Raw genomic sequence first — 17540 nt, 5'->3', positions numbered from 1 at the left:
ACACTTTCAATTATAGTTGTGGTTTTTAGTTTCAAATTAAAAAGTTAAAATATTGCATTAGTAATATTTAAAAGACATTGATTAATTGAAGTGTTTTATGTCTTTGGAAGTTTTTTAATTGAAGTAATTAAATTAATTTTGAGTTTTATTATATTAAGAGTTGGTAATTACTAATACGGCTTCGTGCATCTCAAGCCTATTCGAATACATGGCCGGTCATGTGATACATTTAATTAGGATCTTTACTTACTGCATTAGTTATTTATTTTCATTAAAATAAAATTTTCATAAATCGCGTTCAAATGTAGGAGGGGTCGCGTTTGAACACCCTTGCGAATGCCTGTATCAGGTTCACAAATACAGAGGACGCGAAAAGTGCGTTCGAACGCGGTTGAGCGAGTTCGAACACCACGTTCAAACGTCTGCATCGCGTTCACGCATACAGAGAATATCTTTTGTGCGTTTGAACGCGATCAGGCGTGTTCGAACGAAATCGGCGAGAATCCTCCAAAATTAGGATTACTTATTGTTTTAGAACTTATTGGCTAGCCTCTATAAATATGTGGATGGCAGCTAAATTCAGGATGCTATTAGATTATTGATTTTTTGCCTCCTATCTTCTCTCTAATCCCTCTCTCTCCTCTCTTTTCACCAACCTACCACCTCTACCGTTGGCAAAGTCTCTCCTAACTTTTAATCTCCCTCGACTGTCGAATCCTTTCTCTTCTTCGGGATCTCAACCACTTCTTCCCCTTCGTCTATATCCCTTAACCACATCCACAATACTAACATCCACTCCACCCGTCACCACCACCATCACCCACGTTATTTCGTGTTTTCGTCTCAGTTGCAGTTCGAATCTGCAAAGGACAAAAATACAAAAATTGTAGATCAAGGAGTTACGAATCTAATGCACTTGGTTTCGTAATTTTCTAGCTATAGGAGAATATCTGACGAATATTTTTCTATGGTCGCGCGAACTGATTCCTATAATAAATTCAGATCTTAAATGAATCGTTCCGTAGCCTATCTTTTGGTACCATAACCCATCAATTTGGTATCATAGCCAGGCGAACCTCAGGCCTCCATTAACGGTGAAAACAAGAAAAATGACATCAACAAGGAGACCAATGGAGAGCACACCGACAAAGAAAGACTCAACCCACGATAACCCTAACCGTGAGACCGATTCTTTTGGAGCAACTACGGTAGGACCGAGTCAACTAACATCTATGGGTATGAATATAGGCTTGGCGGATGAACTTAGGGGCATATTCCAAACATTGCTACATAGAGTTGATGCAATATAAAAGGATCACGATGATCTAAAGGAATATGTCATGAACCGATTGGCTTCGTCATCTCCTCAACGAAGATTAGTACCTCAAGAAAGATCAACGATGGTACCTCAAGTGCTATAATTTGTCTAGCACTTGTTAAGAAGTGATAAAACAAACTTAGATCTTCTGCCAAAAGAGGTGGAATATTAATTATCTTGTAGCACTTCGATGCAAGCATCTTGCATTCTTTTCTGAAAATTGTAACCCTGACATCTCCTTCAATCAACATGAATGGTGTCCCACGTTGACTATGTTAGGAAACATGCCAAGAAGACACAAAGGGTTGGATATGTTTGTCCCTCCATAATTACCTTTGGGAATCCAATATAGATTATGTTTTGGATCAAAATTATTCATTTTTGGTCAAATTGACATCTCCATTCGCACGGAAACCAAGGATATTATCCTATTGTTTAGGTCCATAATTATTGATATAAATCCATAAAGTGCCAAATTGGAAATACTTGCAAGTTTGTCAAAGATGGAGGAAGACTTTAGGAAGTATAAGTATATAGAAGTGTCCATTTCAAATCGGTACAAATGATAATTCATACCAACTATCAAGACTAGCAAGAAATTCTCATTATAGTAAAGGCAGTGAAATTGAACAATGGTGGTAAGCAGCACGAAGTACTGGCATACTATAATTTCTTAGTGGAGATAGGCATAGAACCAAGGATAGTCGTGCCGGTGGTGGCACAGCATTGGCACAGGTTGTGCCAGTGGCACGCTTCTGTGCCTAGTTGTGTCGGTTTCTATGTCGATGTGTAGTAATTTTTTTTAAAAAAATTTATTTTCGTCAATCATTATTAAATTAACTTTGGTCATTTTCTTAACAAACATGATATGACATATGAAACCTATTTGTTTTAATTTTTTCTTAATTTCATCAATCAACTTTAATATTGAGTATTTAATGTTATTATGTATTGAATTATATTATAGAGTATTCAATAATTAATATTAGTTTTAATGAATGTATTCAATCAAATTATGTGTTGAATAATATTTATATTTGATTAATATTTTATCCTAAATAATATTCATTCACAAAAATAATCTACAGATAAAACACTACAATGTAGATTTTAATATATATATTTAAACCAAAACTTAAAGATTGACATGACGAAAATCCTAAAACATTTCTAAATATCTTAAATTTTTTATTAAAATTATGTTAAATGCGTGCCAAAGATATGCTGCTCCTATGGTGGCATGGCATGACCTATAAATTATAATAGAACCCTAAGCAACTAGATAAGTTTGAATTATAGAAGAAGATCTGAACCACACATTACCTATAAAAAGCACGAGCAAAGATATATTGGAAAACAAGACATCATATACACAGATTTTTAAGAATATCAAGAAATCTTTGAGAAAACAAGAACTTTGTTAAAATTGCAAACTGCCACTATCAAGAGATGTACCCTCCTATAGTCTTTGTTGTCTTCAACATCTGGAATAGACTTCTCTTCTTGCTGCTAGAACCCCAGAGTTCAGTATGTAAAGGGTCAATAATTTCCAAATTTTGAATGCTGTTAAATAACAGTCGAAGAGTAGTAAGAAACCCTTAAATATTTACAGAACTTGAACCTGAATGACTTCTGATATGGTGTTCTAATGCAATTGTATGTCATCAATCAAAAAACAACTAGTAGCATGATAGATTTACATTATTATGCATAATTAGCACATATCATCTACTTAGAAGGACATACCTGGTGGCATCAACATTCATGTGGTCAAATGAGCCATTGAAAGTAACCTGAGAATGTAAGACATTTTGTGAAACTGTTTTGTGTTTCAACTTTCGAAGAGCTGCTGAGGTAAGAAACAAACATATGCCAAGTTGCTAATAAGGAGTCGAATCCCAATGCACCAACACATCTTAGAACTTATCCTCATTAAATGAAAATGAGGCAAGGAGGCAAGCATTCTCGTCACACCAAGTAAAGCATACACTAAGTTGCTAAGTGCCAAGTACAAACAGCTTTGTCAAAGAAAAAAAAAGTCATATTACTGGATGATGGGAGTGCATCAAATTAAAATTTCCCAATTGCAACAAACATGTCCAAAATTTCAAGCACATTCACTGGATTCATTCATAAAATTAGCTGCCATCTGTTGGAAAAAAAAATCAAGTTAAAGTTGGAAATGCTCTTTATATAGAAAATTACAAAATTTTCAAAAAGATCATCATGGAGGCACTCTAGTGCTTAATAAAGAGTTACTGCCTACTTTTTAGAAGTGAACAAAAGGAATCACATGCTGTTAGTGTTGTGATTGATTGTCATCCTTTCTGGTGTAAACAATATATATATATATATAATGATCACAATTATGTGTTCAAAGAAGTGTATCAGATTAACAAAATAGATACCTCATCTTGAAGGTTAATATTGATTTTGCATCTCACCAGCCAATGTGTAATATTTGCAACTTAGGCAGCTGAAACAAGGGCTGTCCAGTATATGTAATGGTAAGAAATTTGTTTTTTTTTTAACTTTAAATTCCAATTGCTCGTTAGACAGTTTTGCATATACTGTTATGTAATTGCATGGCATGTATTTATCATTATAGTAAGAACTCAACTAGTTATTATTTTTCTGATAAACAGACATTCAAGTTCAAACTGATCTATTTGGGTACCTTTTACTTCTTTGGATAGAGCATTCTACAGGGATAACAGGTCAGCTTATCAAATAGCAGAAGTTACCTATGCGGCAAGGAATAGTTAGGTTGATTTACATCAGTCAAACAATTAAGCATTCCAAGTAGCATTAACCCCATACAGGGGGGTGTCTAATTTTGAATAACTGCAATAATGGTCATCACCATACAATTTATCATCAGGATTGAGGTGAACAAAAAAATTGGTCCTCAAGAGTCAAGAGTAGTTTTTGAATCAATTTCTAGGTTATGCCCATTGATGTAAAATTTGTTTGGCGGGAATTATATAACCTTAATTAATTTAATGTAATTTCCCATATTCTTCTTCTCTCCCTCATTGGTAAGCCTTCTCCCACCCCCAAAATTTAATTTAAGTTTAATAAGGTATATTATAAATACCTAAATTTGGTGCTTGCGGCTTCATCGGCAAATCAGGTCGACCAACGGCTTCAGGTCGATCAGCGGCTTCGGGTTGCTACCGCTCGTGCTCAGGAGCTCCATGTCGTTGGCCTTGTGCCATGGTTGCCTTCTAAGAGAGCCTTTGTGGCTCGAATCACCACCAACTAAGGGTTAAGGCCGTTGATTGTCGGCATTGACTTCTCCTCCACCACGTGTGGTTGGCGTGGTCGCGAGGAGGGCGTTGGTGAGGTAGGCGGACTGTCGGCGACTGTGATCATTGGCGATCTTCTTTCTCCTTCCCTCCCCCTCGTTTTCTTTTTCTCCCTTGTCATTCTCATCGAGGAAGAGAAGGGTTGAACTTGGGTTCAACCCAAGCCAACATTTTCTCCTATTGGGTTCAGGTCTGGGTTTCGGACCCAAAGACCTGACCTGATCCTTAGTATTGAGTCACGGGCTGCAGGTTAGCTCGCAACCCAGTCCTTTATAAATATTGGGTTAGGCCTTAGCCCAGCCCGATTATTATAAAGATAAAAAATGTGGGCCGTGGGCCAATCGCAACCAAGCCGAACCAATTGGGCTTAATTTGGCCAATTTGAGCAATTTAAAATTTAAAATTTATGATATTATTTAATTAAATTTTTTTATTATTAAAGTTGGTGATCTTTAGCAAGTAGATTAAATATTAAGATTTCAGTTGTTTTACCTAGACTTAGGTGAATGGGTTCACTAACATATTTATTCATATTATATTTCGTATTTTTTTGTCAAACCACATATTTCTGTGTGCAAAATATATGATTTAATGTATTGCTATACTTTGTGTAAATAGCAATTGTTAATAAACAAGAATATTAGTGAAAAATATAACTGATATTTGGCATGACTTAAAAGACAGTCCCGATATAGATCGCTTACAACTTTCTATAGTAACTTAAGTCTGCTTGTAAGTCTAGGAGAAAGTTCTATTTTAGATCACTAAGGTAACTTTCTTAGGTGACTCTGGCAAGGTAAAAGAACAGTCCTAGGTTAGATCGAAAAACTTTCTGAGGTGACCCTAATCTCTTTCAATGATTAGTAAAAAAGACAGAGTGCGTTTATCATATAGTGACACCTAATGGTGACCCTAACCGGATCAGATATGAGAAAAAGACTCGAATGCTATCTTGAGATGACTTCTAGTTGATGCGAATCCCCAAGCTAAATTGAGACAAATGACATTACTATTATTGAGAAAAATTTTAATATGTTAGAACTGAACATATTATGAGATGACTCTCTGTTATTACTATTGGCGTTATTATTGTTAGTTTAAGAACATGCTTAGTGAAATTGTCATTTTATATCACTAGATTTAAATTTTATTTGAAGTTATTTGGCTTTTGAATTTATTTGGCTTTTGAGGTTATTAGAGTTATAATGTTATATTTTATTTATTTATTTAGATATATGGTGACTTTATATAAATAGGGCCAAGTCCCTCTCTATCAAATCAAGCAATATATTTTTCACCAAATCTTCTCCCTTCTTTTCTTCTCTCCAAATTCAATCTAGAATTAGGCTTTGTATTGTTTCATGGTATTGGAGCATCCCGATCTCTAGGGACTCAGCTTAAATAGTCTCCTTTCCCTTTCACTGTCTCCATCGGGTTCTCTAGACATATGGCTCAATCTGAACTCTTCGATAAGTAGCTCCCTTATGGCCTCCTCCCTATGAGCAACTCCAATAGTAGCTATCCACAAATTCCTGGTGAAGAAACTAGCTCTTCTCGTTGCAGCCTCCCCAAACTACGTCACGCCAGCCGACCACGTCAAACGCCACTTTTTCCACAGCTCCAACAGCGTCGTCTTCTCTTGCAGCTGGCTCCACTGTGGGTCAATGAAGCTACCTTCCCTCCTTCACTTCTGTCGTAGCCCATTGTTACTAGAATTGAAGATAAGGAAGCCTTGAAGGCTTGCTCACCAATTGTTCAACGAAAAGCCGCACTGACTCCACCAGCCAGCAAATCATGTTTCACTCTTTCTACAGCCCACTAGTTTTGGCATTGAAGTCAAGGAAGCTTTAAAGGCTTGCTCTCCAAGTGTTTGACAAAAAGCCACACAGCAGCAAGCAATATTTTCAACGATGCCCACTAGGTGATTGACATGAGTTCACCGTGTCAAGCTCTCATTCTTTAGCAGTTTTATTTTTAGTAGTGCTCATCAAATGTTCGACAAAATTTCACAGTGTAGAGCCCTCAAGTTTTCAGTAGATCCGTCAAAATTTGGCATCTATTTAGCAGCGCGTTAAGATTAGTAGCATTGTCCATCAAATGTTCGACGAAAGGATCAAGTCAGAAAATTTCGAAATGCCCTCAAGGTGAAATAGATCGTCTCTTCTAATGGCATCTTTTGTTCCTCGATCAGTCATGAGAATCTCAGCTTCACTAGTGCCTCTATTTCTATCTCTAGTTTCTCTAGTATAATTAAATTCTGAATTTTTTATTCTGGCGTCTCACATCATATGACTGGTAATCACTAGTCTCACTCTTGCCGTCACTGTCCTTCCTCATATTCACACTATCGATAAGACTCAGTATCCCATCTCTCACATTGGTTACATACCCCACACTTATCCTACTAGTCGTCTTACTTTATTAGATGTTTGGCTTGTTCCCGATCTTTAGTGTGCCTTATTTATCAAGGTTTCGAAAATTGGTATCGGGATCGGGATCAGCCGTCCGGAAAAACGATACGTATCGGCCATCTATATTGGATCAAACTATTTTAATTAAATAAAATTCTAAATATTATTTAAAAATATTGAGAAATTTCTAAAAATTTAGAAAAAATTATAAGAAAATAAGAAATAATAATTACTCACATATAAAGCCTAAAAAATAAAAATCTCTCTTCCTCCCTCTTTTCTTTCCTATCCATCTAATTATTAGTCTGAAGTATCCATTCTCTCCCACGCATTCTCTTTCTTTCTATCTTTCCCTCTCTCTCCCTCACCCTCTTTTTTTTATCTTTCCCTCTCTCCCACTCTCTCTTCCTTTTTCCCTCTCTCTCTGTAACACCCCAAAACTATATATATATATAAAAAAAAATCCCGTGACGCACGCGCCGAGCACGTGCATCACAGGCGCCTGCCACTCTGTCCCCCTCCTCCTCTTCTTCTTCTTCCCCTTCCCTTGTCGTGCACGCCACCTTTCTCATCTTCTTATCTCCTTCCCATCACCGCAACCATCTCGATCCCCCCCCTCATTTTTTCTCCTCCACCGCATTGCCTCTCTCCCTCTCTCTCGCAGGTTGCCGACGCCGGAGCCGACGAAGCCTCGGAGCCGCCGAAGCCCCGGAGCTAGCGAAGCCGAGCGCACGGGTCGCGGTAAGCCTTAGCCCTGTTAAAACGCATTAGTTAATCTTTCACGGCGGCCGACGACCCCGCGTCTCGCCGTCGGTCTGAGAGCTCCGAGGAAGCGGTTCTCTGGACGGGCTTCGGGCCCTTTGGGTTGGGAGGAAGGACCTCCATGGCCGGCGGCCATGGAGCTCGCCTCGCCGCCTCGTTGGCCACTCCGGCCGCGGGACGAGCTTCTCCCGCTCCCCTGTGGGTGGGGAAGATGAGCGGTGGCTTCTCCGCGGCGTGAGTTACGCCCGTCTCCCCTTCCCTCCCCTTGCTTTTCTCCCCTTCCCTCCCTGGCGAAGTCGCGTGGTGCCGACCTGAGGGCGGGCTGCCGGCGGCCCACGCCGCCGGCAGCGCCGAGCCTTTGCTCCTCGCCCCTTCTGTCTCCCTCCCTCGAAGGAGATAGGGGGGAAGATGAGTGTGGGGGGGCTGCAGGCCACAGCCCACCTGGTCTTGGACTCGGGTGGGCTGCAGGCTGCAGCCCACTAACCCAAATGTTGGGTGGGCTACAGGCTGCAGCCCACTAATCCAACCTTGGTGGGCTGTGGTTAGGCCCCCAGCCCACCAAGGTCCTCTTGCTATTTGGGTTGGGTTTGAGCCTACCCATTGCCTTTAACCTAGCCCATTTGGGGTCATTTGGACTCTATAACCCTGTTTATCTTTTTCACCTGATTTAATTAGCCTGATCCGTCGTAATGACAATTTAGTATCATGTGAATTTTAGGATGACATAAGATTCGCCCTAGGAGACCCCGACTCATGTTTGCTAAGCATAAATGCGCTAATAAGATAATTAACTCTATTAGTTCGCTAATCTTACGTATGGTGTTACTTGCGTGAATTAATAGGATTGACACCGCGTGAGGAGGATTTTGGGACTCCGGAGGAGCCGGCTAGCTGACGAGATTTACCATACTGTGGAGACCCCTCAGGCGAGTAGAGTTATACAAATCTAGAATAACATAATTACAGTCATTATACCTGTCATGACACTGTAGGAAATGTCGGTATTAATGCATGCAGTTAGTACACCATGTTATATCTTTGCATATGTAGTTATTGATAACTTACTCATCATAATATTATGAGAATGTTAATGTAGCATAAACATTAGTGTGATACTGCTTTACATGTATCCTGTATGGTATACCATTGCATAGATGTGTAATTACTGTGAATATAGAATGTAACGATCATGATGACTATGACATGCTTTATACACTCATAGACCCTACACCACTTCCACCTATTATTAGTAGTCGAATTCTGACTAGGCAGTACCCTTATTCACTTAGCCCAGGGTTAAGAATAGAGTGTATCTTATATGACTATACTATTAGCGGCCTACACCTGAGGTCGGGAAGCCTGTGTGGCATTCAGGTAGTTATACTGTATAATTAGGACTAGATTATGATGATAGAAGAACATGATTGTGAGGCGAGGATATAACTCTAGCGGTACCAGACGACGCAGGATTAGGGCGTCTGTGGATGAGCTGAGGGCTCCCGATTCTCTCGCCGAGGGCGATGATGATTTAGAGAGAGTGAGATATGGGCTTACGACTAGGGTCCTTAGTCTGATGGCCACAGACAACTGGTCACATGTAGTGTCGCCATACACATGTAGGTGACATTACCGCTAGATGTGTATATATCCCCCCTCGATGTATGAGATGATGGATGATTATGTGGATAATTGTTTCTTGAGAGTTTATCCTGTGTGGTGAATAGCTCGGTGAGCGATGATAAGTATGATTAATGTTTTGGTAGGCATGAGATGACTAAACTGCTATTTTATTGCTATGCATAACATGTAAAACCTATTATTGAGATGTGTACGAATAAGAGATTGTATCAAGCTTTATATCTATGTGAACTTATCATGATACGTTTAGGAACTAGCATGTTCCAGGATAGTGACTGGTAATCTTTATCGATTGCATGGATTTAGTAAATTGTGGTAAGTCTTTTCAATAAACATATCGTTATCGTTAGCAAATATTGGCATACATTGGATATACACATGTGATTTCATTATTTTAGATTGTATGGATCCTACTCGCTGGGCTGTAAGCTCACCACCTCGTGGTGGTATTATTTCAGAGCTAGAGGACGCAGGTGCGGGTAGCGAGGAGTAGCTGCTTTTCCTTTTCAGTATGTATGTTAGTTGTATTAAGCCCCTGCGAGAGCATGATGATGATGTTGTATTTTGGATTTTAGCATTGTATTTTGGATGTATATTTGGAAGGCTTGTTATGGCTTGTGGACTTGTATCCGGACTCTTATAGTTGAGTTTATTTATAGTAAAATTGTACTGTTGTGTGCCTTGTGAAATCCTTGTACTGACAGGTCATCTGATGCACCGCGTGGGGGGATTTACCCACGCGGTTTACACATGTATTTGGAGGTTTGGATGTTTCACTCTCCCTCACTCTCTCTTCCTCTTTCCCTCTCTCTCCCTCTCTCTCTCTAGCTGTTAGCTGCTGCTGTCAGCGGACAACATGAGCAAATATCTCATCGTAATTTATCCCGTATTCCTAAGTAAAACCCTAAGCAACCAGACGAGCTTTGTACCTAGCAATAGATCCATCAGGCCGACAATTGACTTTGAAGATCCATTTGCAGCTGAGGCACAAAGGACAACATCCCAAGTATGCATCTGCTGAAGGGCCTAAAGCTCATCTGTCATAGCCTGTTGCCACTCTAGAACCTGAACAGCCTCACGATATGACCTGGGCTGATGGGTGGAATGGATAGCTGCAAGAAAGGTGTAAAACTAAAGAGAATATATAGCAAAAGACATCAGAAAACCATTTTAGTCGGGAGGGCGATGCTCATGCTCTAGATAACGACGAGCGGGTGCAGGAGCCGTCACAATCGAAGGGATACTACTAGTGCAGGGACGTGGCCTGCAAGTGCAGAAGTATGGCAGGGTCGTCATGGGAGGGGAGTATTCCTCTGGAAGAGCTGGAACCTCAGCGAGAGAGCGGTCTAGATAGACAGATGAAACTGATAGTAAGGGAGTGTCTAAAGGTAGAGGAGTATTAGGCAAGTGGGGAGAGATGGTAAGGCTGAGGTAGGGACATCCGAGCGGATAGAAGATAAGGTAGATGTAAGGAGATCTCAAAAGGATAAATCCGAGGGGACTAAAGTATTGGAGGTGAAAAATGGTATCTCTTCTACAAAAGTGACATAGCATGATAATCTAAGACGACGAGCATAAGTGTCATAACAACGATAGCCTTTATGTTCAGGATTATATCCTAGAAAAACACGTTTAGCTGCTCGAGAGGACAACTAGTTGCATTTACCTAGAGGAAGAGAAACAAAGCAGGTGCACTCAAAGACCTGAAGATGACCATAAGATGGTGAATTACTATAGAGACACTCGTAAGGGATCACTCCATCAAAGAATGAAGATGTAGTTTAATTAATTAGATAGAGAGCAGTAAGAAGGGTCTTAACCCAATAAGAACGAGGAACAAAAGCTTCAAAACGAAGAATACGAGTGCTCTCAAGAAGATGACGATGCTTTTGTAGAGGTATAAGGACACGACTGTTGAGCTATGGTATCGACAAAAGCATGAATAGAACGAAACTCATAAGAAAGGTACTCCAAACACCGTCAGATAGGAAGATCTTAGTAGATGGACCGTATTGAGTACGAACCATAGAATAGAAATCACGATATATCTGACATACCTTAGAGTATTGACGCATGAGGTAAATCCAGGTGAAACGAGAGATATCATCAATAAAGAATACATTATAGAGAAAATTAAAACAAGAAGAAAGGGAGTAGGACCCCAAACGTCATAGTGCACAAAATCAAAAGGGGAATCAGAGATTTTCTCACTAGGACGAAAAGAGAGGGCCTAGTGATTTGTTAACCTACAACTAGTACAAGGAGATAAACAGGAAAAATAACTATTGCATAAGGATCCAAACTTGGATAAGGTCTTGAGACGCTGACTTGATGCATGACCTAAACGTTGATGCCACTGGTCTGAAGGAGATTGAGGAGTGATGGGACAAACACTAGGACTAGGTGGAGGAAGGTGAAGCTGGTCCAAGTAGTGAAGCCCATTAATCCGATTACCGGCCTCAATCCTCTGGCTTGTTGATGTGTCTTGCATTACACAAGAAGTAGAAGAGAATGAGTCAGTGTAACCAGAGTCAGAAAACTGAATAACATAAATAACATAGTTTCCAATTTCGACCGATCCCGAGTGGGATTCCTTTTGTTCAGGATCGAGTCCTTCTATATGTCTATGTTTCTGCAGTCTACTGTTCAGGATCGAGTCCTTCTATATGTCTATGTTTCTACAGTCTTCTGTTCAGGATCGAGTCCTTCTATATGTCGATGATATGATTATCACCAGAGATGACTCGATCGGGATCCGCTCTCTTCAGTAGCATCTTCAGAGTCATTTGAGATGAAGGACCTCAATCCTCTTCGATGCTTTCTGGATATCGAAATTGATCAGTCATCTTATAGTCTTTTGTTGTCCCAGCAAAAGTATATTATGGACATTATCAGTCGTGTTACTATCACTGACACTCGCCCTGTTACTACCCTAGTTGAGCTTCATGTAAAGCTTCAACCCGATGACAGTCAGCTTCTTCTAGATCCGACTAGATATCATCAACTAGTCGAGGCACTCGTCCACTTGACCATTACCCGACCTGATATTTCTCATGCAGTTGGTCTTTTCACTCGGTTCATGCAGGCTCCTCGAACTACCAATTATGCTCCTCTTATGCATATTCTTCAATATCTTTATGACACTATCACTCGGTCTCTTTTCATGTCATCAACTTCTATCTTAGCTCTGCGAGTTTATTTCAATGCAGACTATGTTGGTGATAAGTCTAATCGAAAATCCACTACAGACTTCTGCATTTTTCTGGTCTCTCTCCAGTATTGAGTCAGTGTATCGTGCTATATGTGCAATGACTAAGGAGATTGTTTTGCTCCCTCGCCTCTTTAGTGATATGGGTGTTTCATTATCCCTCCCAACTCATCTTCATGTCGACAATGATAGTGCTAAAAAGCTAGCTGAAAATCCTATTTTTTGAGAGAACGAAGCACATTAAAGTCGATATGCACTACACTTGCTAGAAATACCGAGCTAGCATCATTTTCTCCATCGCCTCAGCACCGAGGAATAGATTGCTGACTTCTTCATGAAGTCTACTCCTCTTCCGCATTTTGAGCATCTAGTTAGTAAATTCTTGATTTATGATCCACCTTGAGCTTGAGGGGAGAGTGTATTAGAGTTATTATGTTATATTTTATTTATTTATTTAGATATATGGTGACTTTGTATAAATAGGGCCAAGTCCCTCTCTATCAAATCAAGCAATACATTTTTCACCAAATCTTCTCCCCTCTTCCTCTCTTCTCACCAAATCCAATTAAAGATTAGACTTAATGTATTGTTTCAAAATGGATTGCACTCACTGAGCTATAGTTGTTGGCTCATGAGATTTCTCCTTCTAATATTTCAGGTAATGGTCAACGTGGCGACTGAGCGAGATGCGCCGGGACCCCACCTCTACTTAGGATCTATCTTTTTTACCTTTCAATTCTTTTGGTCTTTATGTTTTAGACTCTGTTATATCAATTTGCTTAGAGATATATTAGTGATGACATTAGTCTTTTCTTTATTATTGGATTATATTTATTAGCGTTTTGTTAGTCATAATTAAATTCTTGTTATTTGGGATTTAGAAATATATTAGTTAAGGCTTCGTGTATCTCAAGTGTATTAAGGTATATTATCGGTCATGATTCCGATTTTGGGTCATGACAATGTCTTTATGGAGCAAGTGAACTTTTAGGTAAACATCGGTACTTCAAAAACCTAGTTGACTTTGTTGATTCATTTGAGCCACTGAAACAGGTTGCATAAAAGGTAACTACTAACTTAATATAAATTCAGACCAATCTAAATGGCTAAACAAGATCATGTTGTAGACCTATATGTTAAAATTTAAAAATTGAAAGTCCTCTTATTATTTTAATTATTAAACAACATTTCAATATTTTATAAAATATTTAGCACTGCAAAAGTACATTCAGCAGGTCTGTTTTCCTACTAATTCTAAAAAAAGACTAGTCTGGATTTGTCTTTGATACCTAAATTGTTGGGAACTTTATCAAGGAGTCAAAAATGCATCAGTTTGCAAACACTAAAATAAACAGAAATTCCAATGAACATATGAAAAAAAAACGAACTGAAACAAGAGGCATCAAAGACAATTTCATAGCTACGTTAGTACATCACTAAATCATACCGACAAAGAGTGATTTGTAATGATTACACCCTTCTCTGCCTCAATCCTGTAAACATAAAAAGTTTTTACAGCGAATATTTAACTGTAGAAGGCAGAAGCTATTGCTGTAACAAAGTTGCCAAAAAGAAAGTCTAAGAATTGTTTAAAAAAATTGGGGAAATTTAAACGACAAACCCAGGGTAGCTCCTGGAAGCTAACACGCGTACACATATGAAGTACACAAATATTACTCATGGATGAATTAGATCATGCTCAACAGGAGAGTCGAAAGAGGGTTCAGTTAGCAAGGTTCAAAACTTCAAATCATATAGTTCAAGTGATATTCTATGACTTGACTCATGAATGTACTACTGCAGAGAACTGTTAAATCAAGTTTAATAAAAGAGATGAAAGTCATGCTGCTGTAGAGCCCTATAAAAAGAAGGATAATTGAGCATGGCATTGATCTTATGATGCTGTGCCAAATACATGCTACATTCTTGCCCATGTTCCACTTCTCTTTTTCTCCTTTACTCACTGCATCCAAAAGAGCAAAACTAAGAAGAATATCTTGGAATTTGAAAAAAAAAAAATTAAAGGAGAAGGAGGAGGAGGAGAAGCAGGGATAGAGGAGAGAGAGAGAGAGATTTCAAATATACTGCTAAGCCATTGTTCTACCTCTTATCAGAATATCAGATCGAGGGGAGCAGGATAAAGTGAGGTGGTAGACATGCACTACATGTAACTTCAGCAGCACAAAGCAAGAGAGATTTATGCAATTATGCATGGCTGTCTGTCACTCAATACCATGAGGGGAGAGCACCACAATCAATATATAGATAATAAAACACTTGGCAGACATATTAAAGGTTTAAAACCTAAAAGTGATACTATCATACTAGAAATACTATTTGAACTTCTGCCAAAATTCATCACTCCCCTTATTGAAAATAGATCACTATTTGGGTGACTCCAATGTAATCAGTATTCTCATACTAAAACATATGTCTCTTATGGCAGATAGCAGGAGTCAAACCCATATCTTCTCCTTGGTAGGGCTTTCAAAGAGAAGTTCTATTTGCAGCAAATTCTCCAACCTAGAAAACTAAATGATTTCTTCCAATAAATTTTAGTTATTAACTTATTAGTTATTACCTCATAATAATTCTCAGATATTTGTTGCATGAACTTTTCCACTCTGTTAGTATTTCAAATCTTGCCCTTTCTTGCTTTTTCTAAAGTATTAACTGGTTCGAGCATGCCAAATGCTTGTACAGATTTCTCATGAATTAATAAATTAATAATGGCAATATTTCCGTTCTCTGAAGGAAGAAAAAGTTGGGACTCACTCAACAAGTTCTTTCCCATAAGAAAGGGGAAATAAGCCACCACATACCAACACTAGTAAATCAACTACTAGACATAACACAAAATAAGATACTCACAAAGATGGATTCTGTGAGCATTTTGTCTATTTCTGATTCTTTATATAACCTAGTCATAAGATGGATTCTGTGTAATGAAGTGTTATAAGACTGACCTAGTTTCACAACTAATTATATATATTCAATAAAATTGTCTTGCTACAAAGATTATGATAACGAAAAAGTTGTTAGTGTGCAAATTTAAAGTGCTTTAGAAGAACTATTCACAAATGCGCTATTTATGTCATAGCTCACAGACCCTTGTACTCTAAGAGGACATAAGAATCACTTGGGTTGTTAAAATATCTAATAAAAGATGAAGTAGCTCCTACTACTTCCGACAAGTAATGACAGACTACAGGACCATGTTATATGCCCCAATTCACAAGTTTAAAGTTAGTATACCATCTGACGGTAGCAGCAGCAGCAGCTAAACAGAGATAATATTGTTTGTAACAAGTATCTAAGCCAAGTGCAGATGGCTCCGTAGCTGACAAATTCTTAACCAGCAGAGCACCCTTCAGGTAAAACAGGAAAATACCTAAAAAGTCATCTTCCCAAGACATGTAAAAGAATAAAATACTATGTTAAGCAGAAAACATGTACTTTATATGACCTTGGTATCATCAAAGAAGCTACGAGGCATTATAATCTGCAAGATGAAGCATGCTAAGCATAAGTAAATTTTTCCAGAAATAAATCTAAATAAAAATCCACAAGGCAAACAGCACCTTCTTGTTTGATGAATATCTTTTATCAACCAGCTCGGAAACTCCTACCATACCATCTGGTGCCAATTTAACTGGGGGAACAATTATTACCATAGGATCATAAAAATGCAGGAGAGTCTTTGTATTGTGATATGAACAGCTTGTCTCAATATATTGGGAAAGATGCAAAGAGGCTGATCTCAAGTCAAAGGCAGCCACACCAACCTGCATAAAGTTTTGATTGGCATTTCTTCCAGCATCTAAAAAGATCACTAGAAAATTTAGGCAGCTTGTTCATCTTCTTTGCATGTGGAAAGCAACTAATTATTTATCAATATAGTTCATGAGCTTAAACTACTTGAATTGAAGCAAATAATGCAAGAATATCAAGTTAGACATAAAAAATAAATAAATAAAGAGGAATTTTGTCATTCTGCTACAAAAAACCCCTAAATCTTAATAAAATCCCCATAATTAGCACGATAAATCATTTTATATCATTTATTGCAGTTAATTTATTACTCTCCGCACTACAAATTCAGATCTGCCATCAATATCGTAAGAAAAATTAGCACAAAAGAAGATGGATGACTGAAGAGAAGTTTGCATCCTTTGGTTGGAAACTCAACACAACCTACAGAAAAGAATAACAATAAGAAAAACTACTGAGCTCAGAAACAAATCAATAAATCAAGAAGATGACAACAGCTCATTGAGAACACTACAAGGAATGAAGAGAGACATTTAATGCATGGGAAGCATCATGGCAATACCTCATCCGAATGCGTTCTTGCATAGAGATATTCGATATGAAGCCACCAAGACGGGGCATGAAAGATCACCAATCTGAACAGTAGTTCCACTTTACGGACTCAATAAAGATATCTTGAGAATACACCGTCTAAACCATAGATCGATCGGAGAGAGATAAACATTGCACATTCTTGAATTCAGATTCGAGATGGAGAACAAGACCAAAAAATACTACGAATCAAACCAGAGAAGAGAAAAATACTCGAGACCTCAAGAAAGATATCGAGGGAATCGAAATACACCTTCTAAACCCTAGAATGAATGAAGAGAGACATAACACCGCGCATGTTTGGATTCAGATACTCGACGAGGAGAACAGAGCAAGAAATATAACGAACCCAACCAGGGAAGAGAAAAATCCTCATCAAAGAAGAGACACGGAAATATCAACAATCTAAACGATCATTCCACACGGCGGACCTCAAGAAAGATATCTCGAGAAACGATATCGCCGCAGAAACCCTAGAACGAAAGGATAGAGATATAACACCGCACATTGTTGGATTCAGATATTCGATGAGA

At 38.6% G+C, this 17540-nt stretch overlaps 1 protein-coding gene across 16 annotated transcripts in view; it reads right to left on the bottom strand.

Annotated features, from left to right (window-relative positions):
* Window positions 1-17540, bottom strand: part of LOC140764423 (DNA mismatch repair protein MSH4) — a 29654-nt gene that overhangs the window by 11718 nt on the left and 396 nt on the right. For 7 of the 16 annotated variants that reach the window (XR_012105035.1, XR_012105036.1, XR_012105037.1 and 4 more), the window contains exons 2-7: window positions 16227-16430; window positions 16112-16147; window positions 15901-16013; window positions 14093-14138; window positions 3065-3111; window positions 2774-2881 (exon numbers count right to left, since the gene is read on the bottom strand). Coding sequence is in view for 12 of the 16 variants with exons in the window: in XM_073102981.1 (XP_072959082.1) it covers window positions 2774-2881; window positions 3065-3111; window positions 14093-14138; window positions 15901-16013; window positions 16112-16147; window positions 16227-16430 (554 nt within the window). In the remaining 4 variants the exon portion in view is untranslated. Of the gene's footprint in view, window positions 1-2773; window positions 2882-3064; window positions 3112-14092; window positions 14609-14749; window positions 16042-16101; window positions 16148-16226; window positions 16466-16978; window positions 17052-17540 lie in introns of those variants that run through there. The other 9 variants (XM_073102984.1, XM_073102985.1, XM_073102983.1 and 6 more) reach the window with 9 other exon arrangements.

The sequence above is a fragment of the Typha angustifolia genome, chromosome 8, assembly GCF_048772165.1.
Source record: "Typha angustifolia cultivar Huaian chromosome 8, ASM4877216v1, whole genome shotgun sequence".
NCBI classification, from domain to species: Eukaryota; Viridiplantae; Streptophyta; class Magnoliopsida; order Poales; family Typhaceae; genus Typha; species Typha angustifolia.
This window is presented reverse-complemented; position numbering and strand designations above follow the sequence as displayed.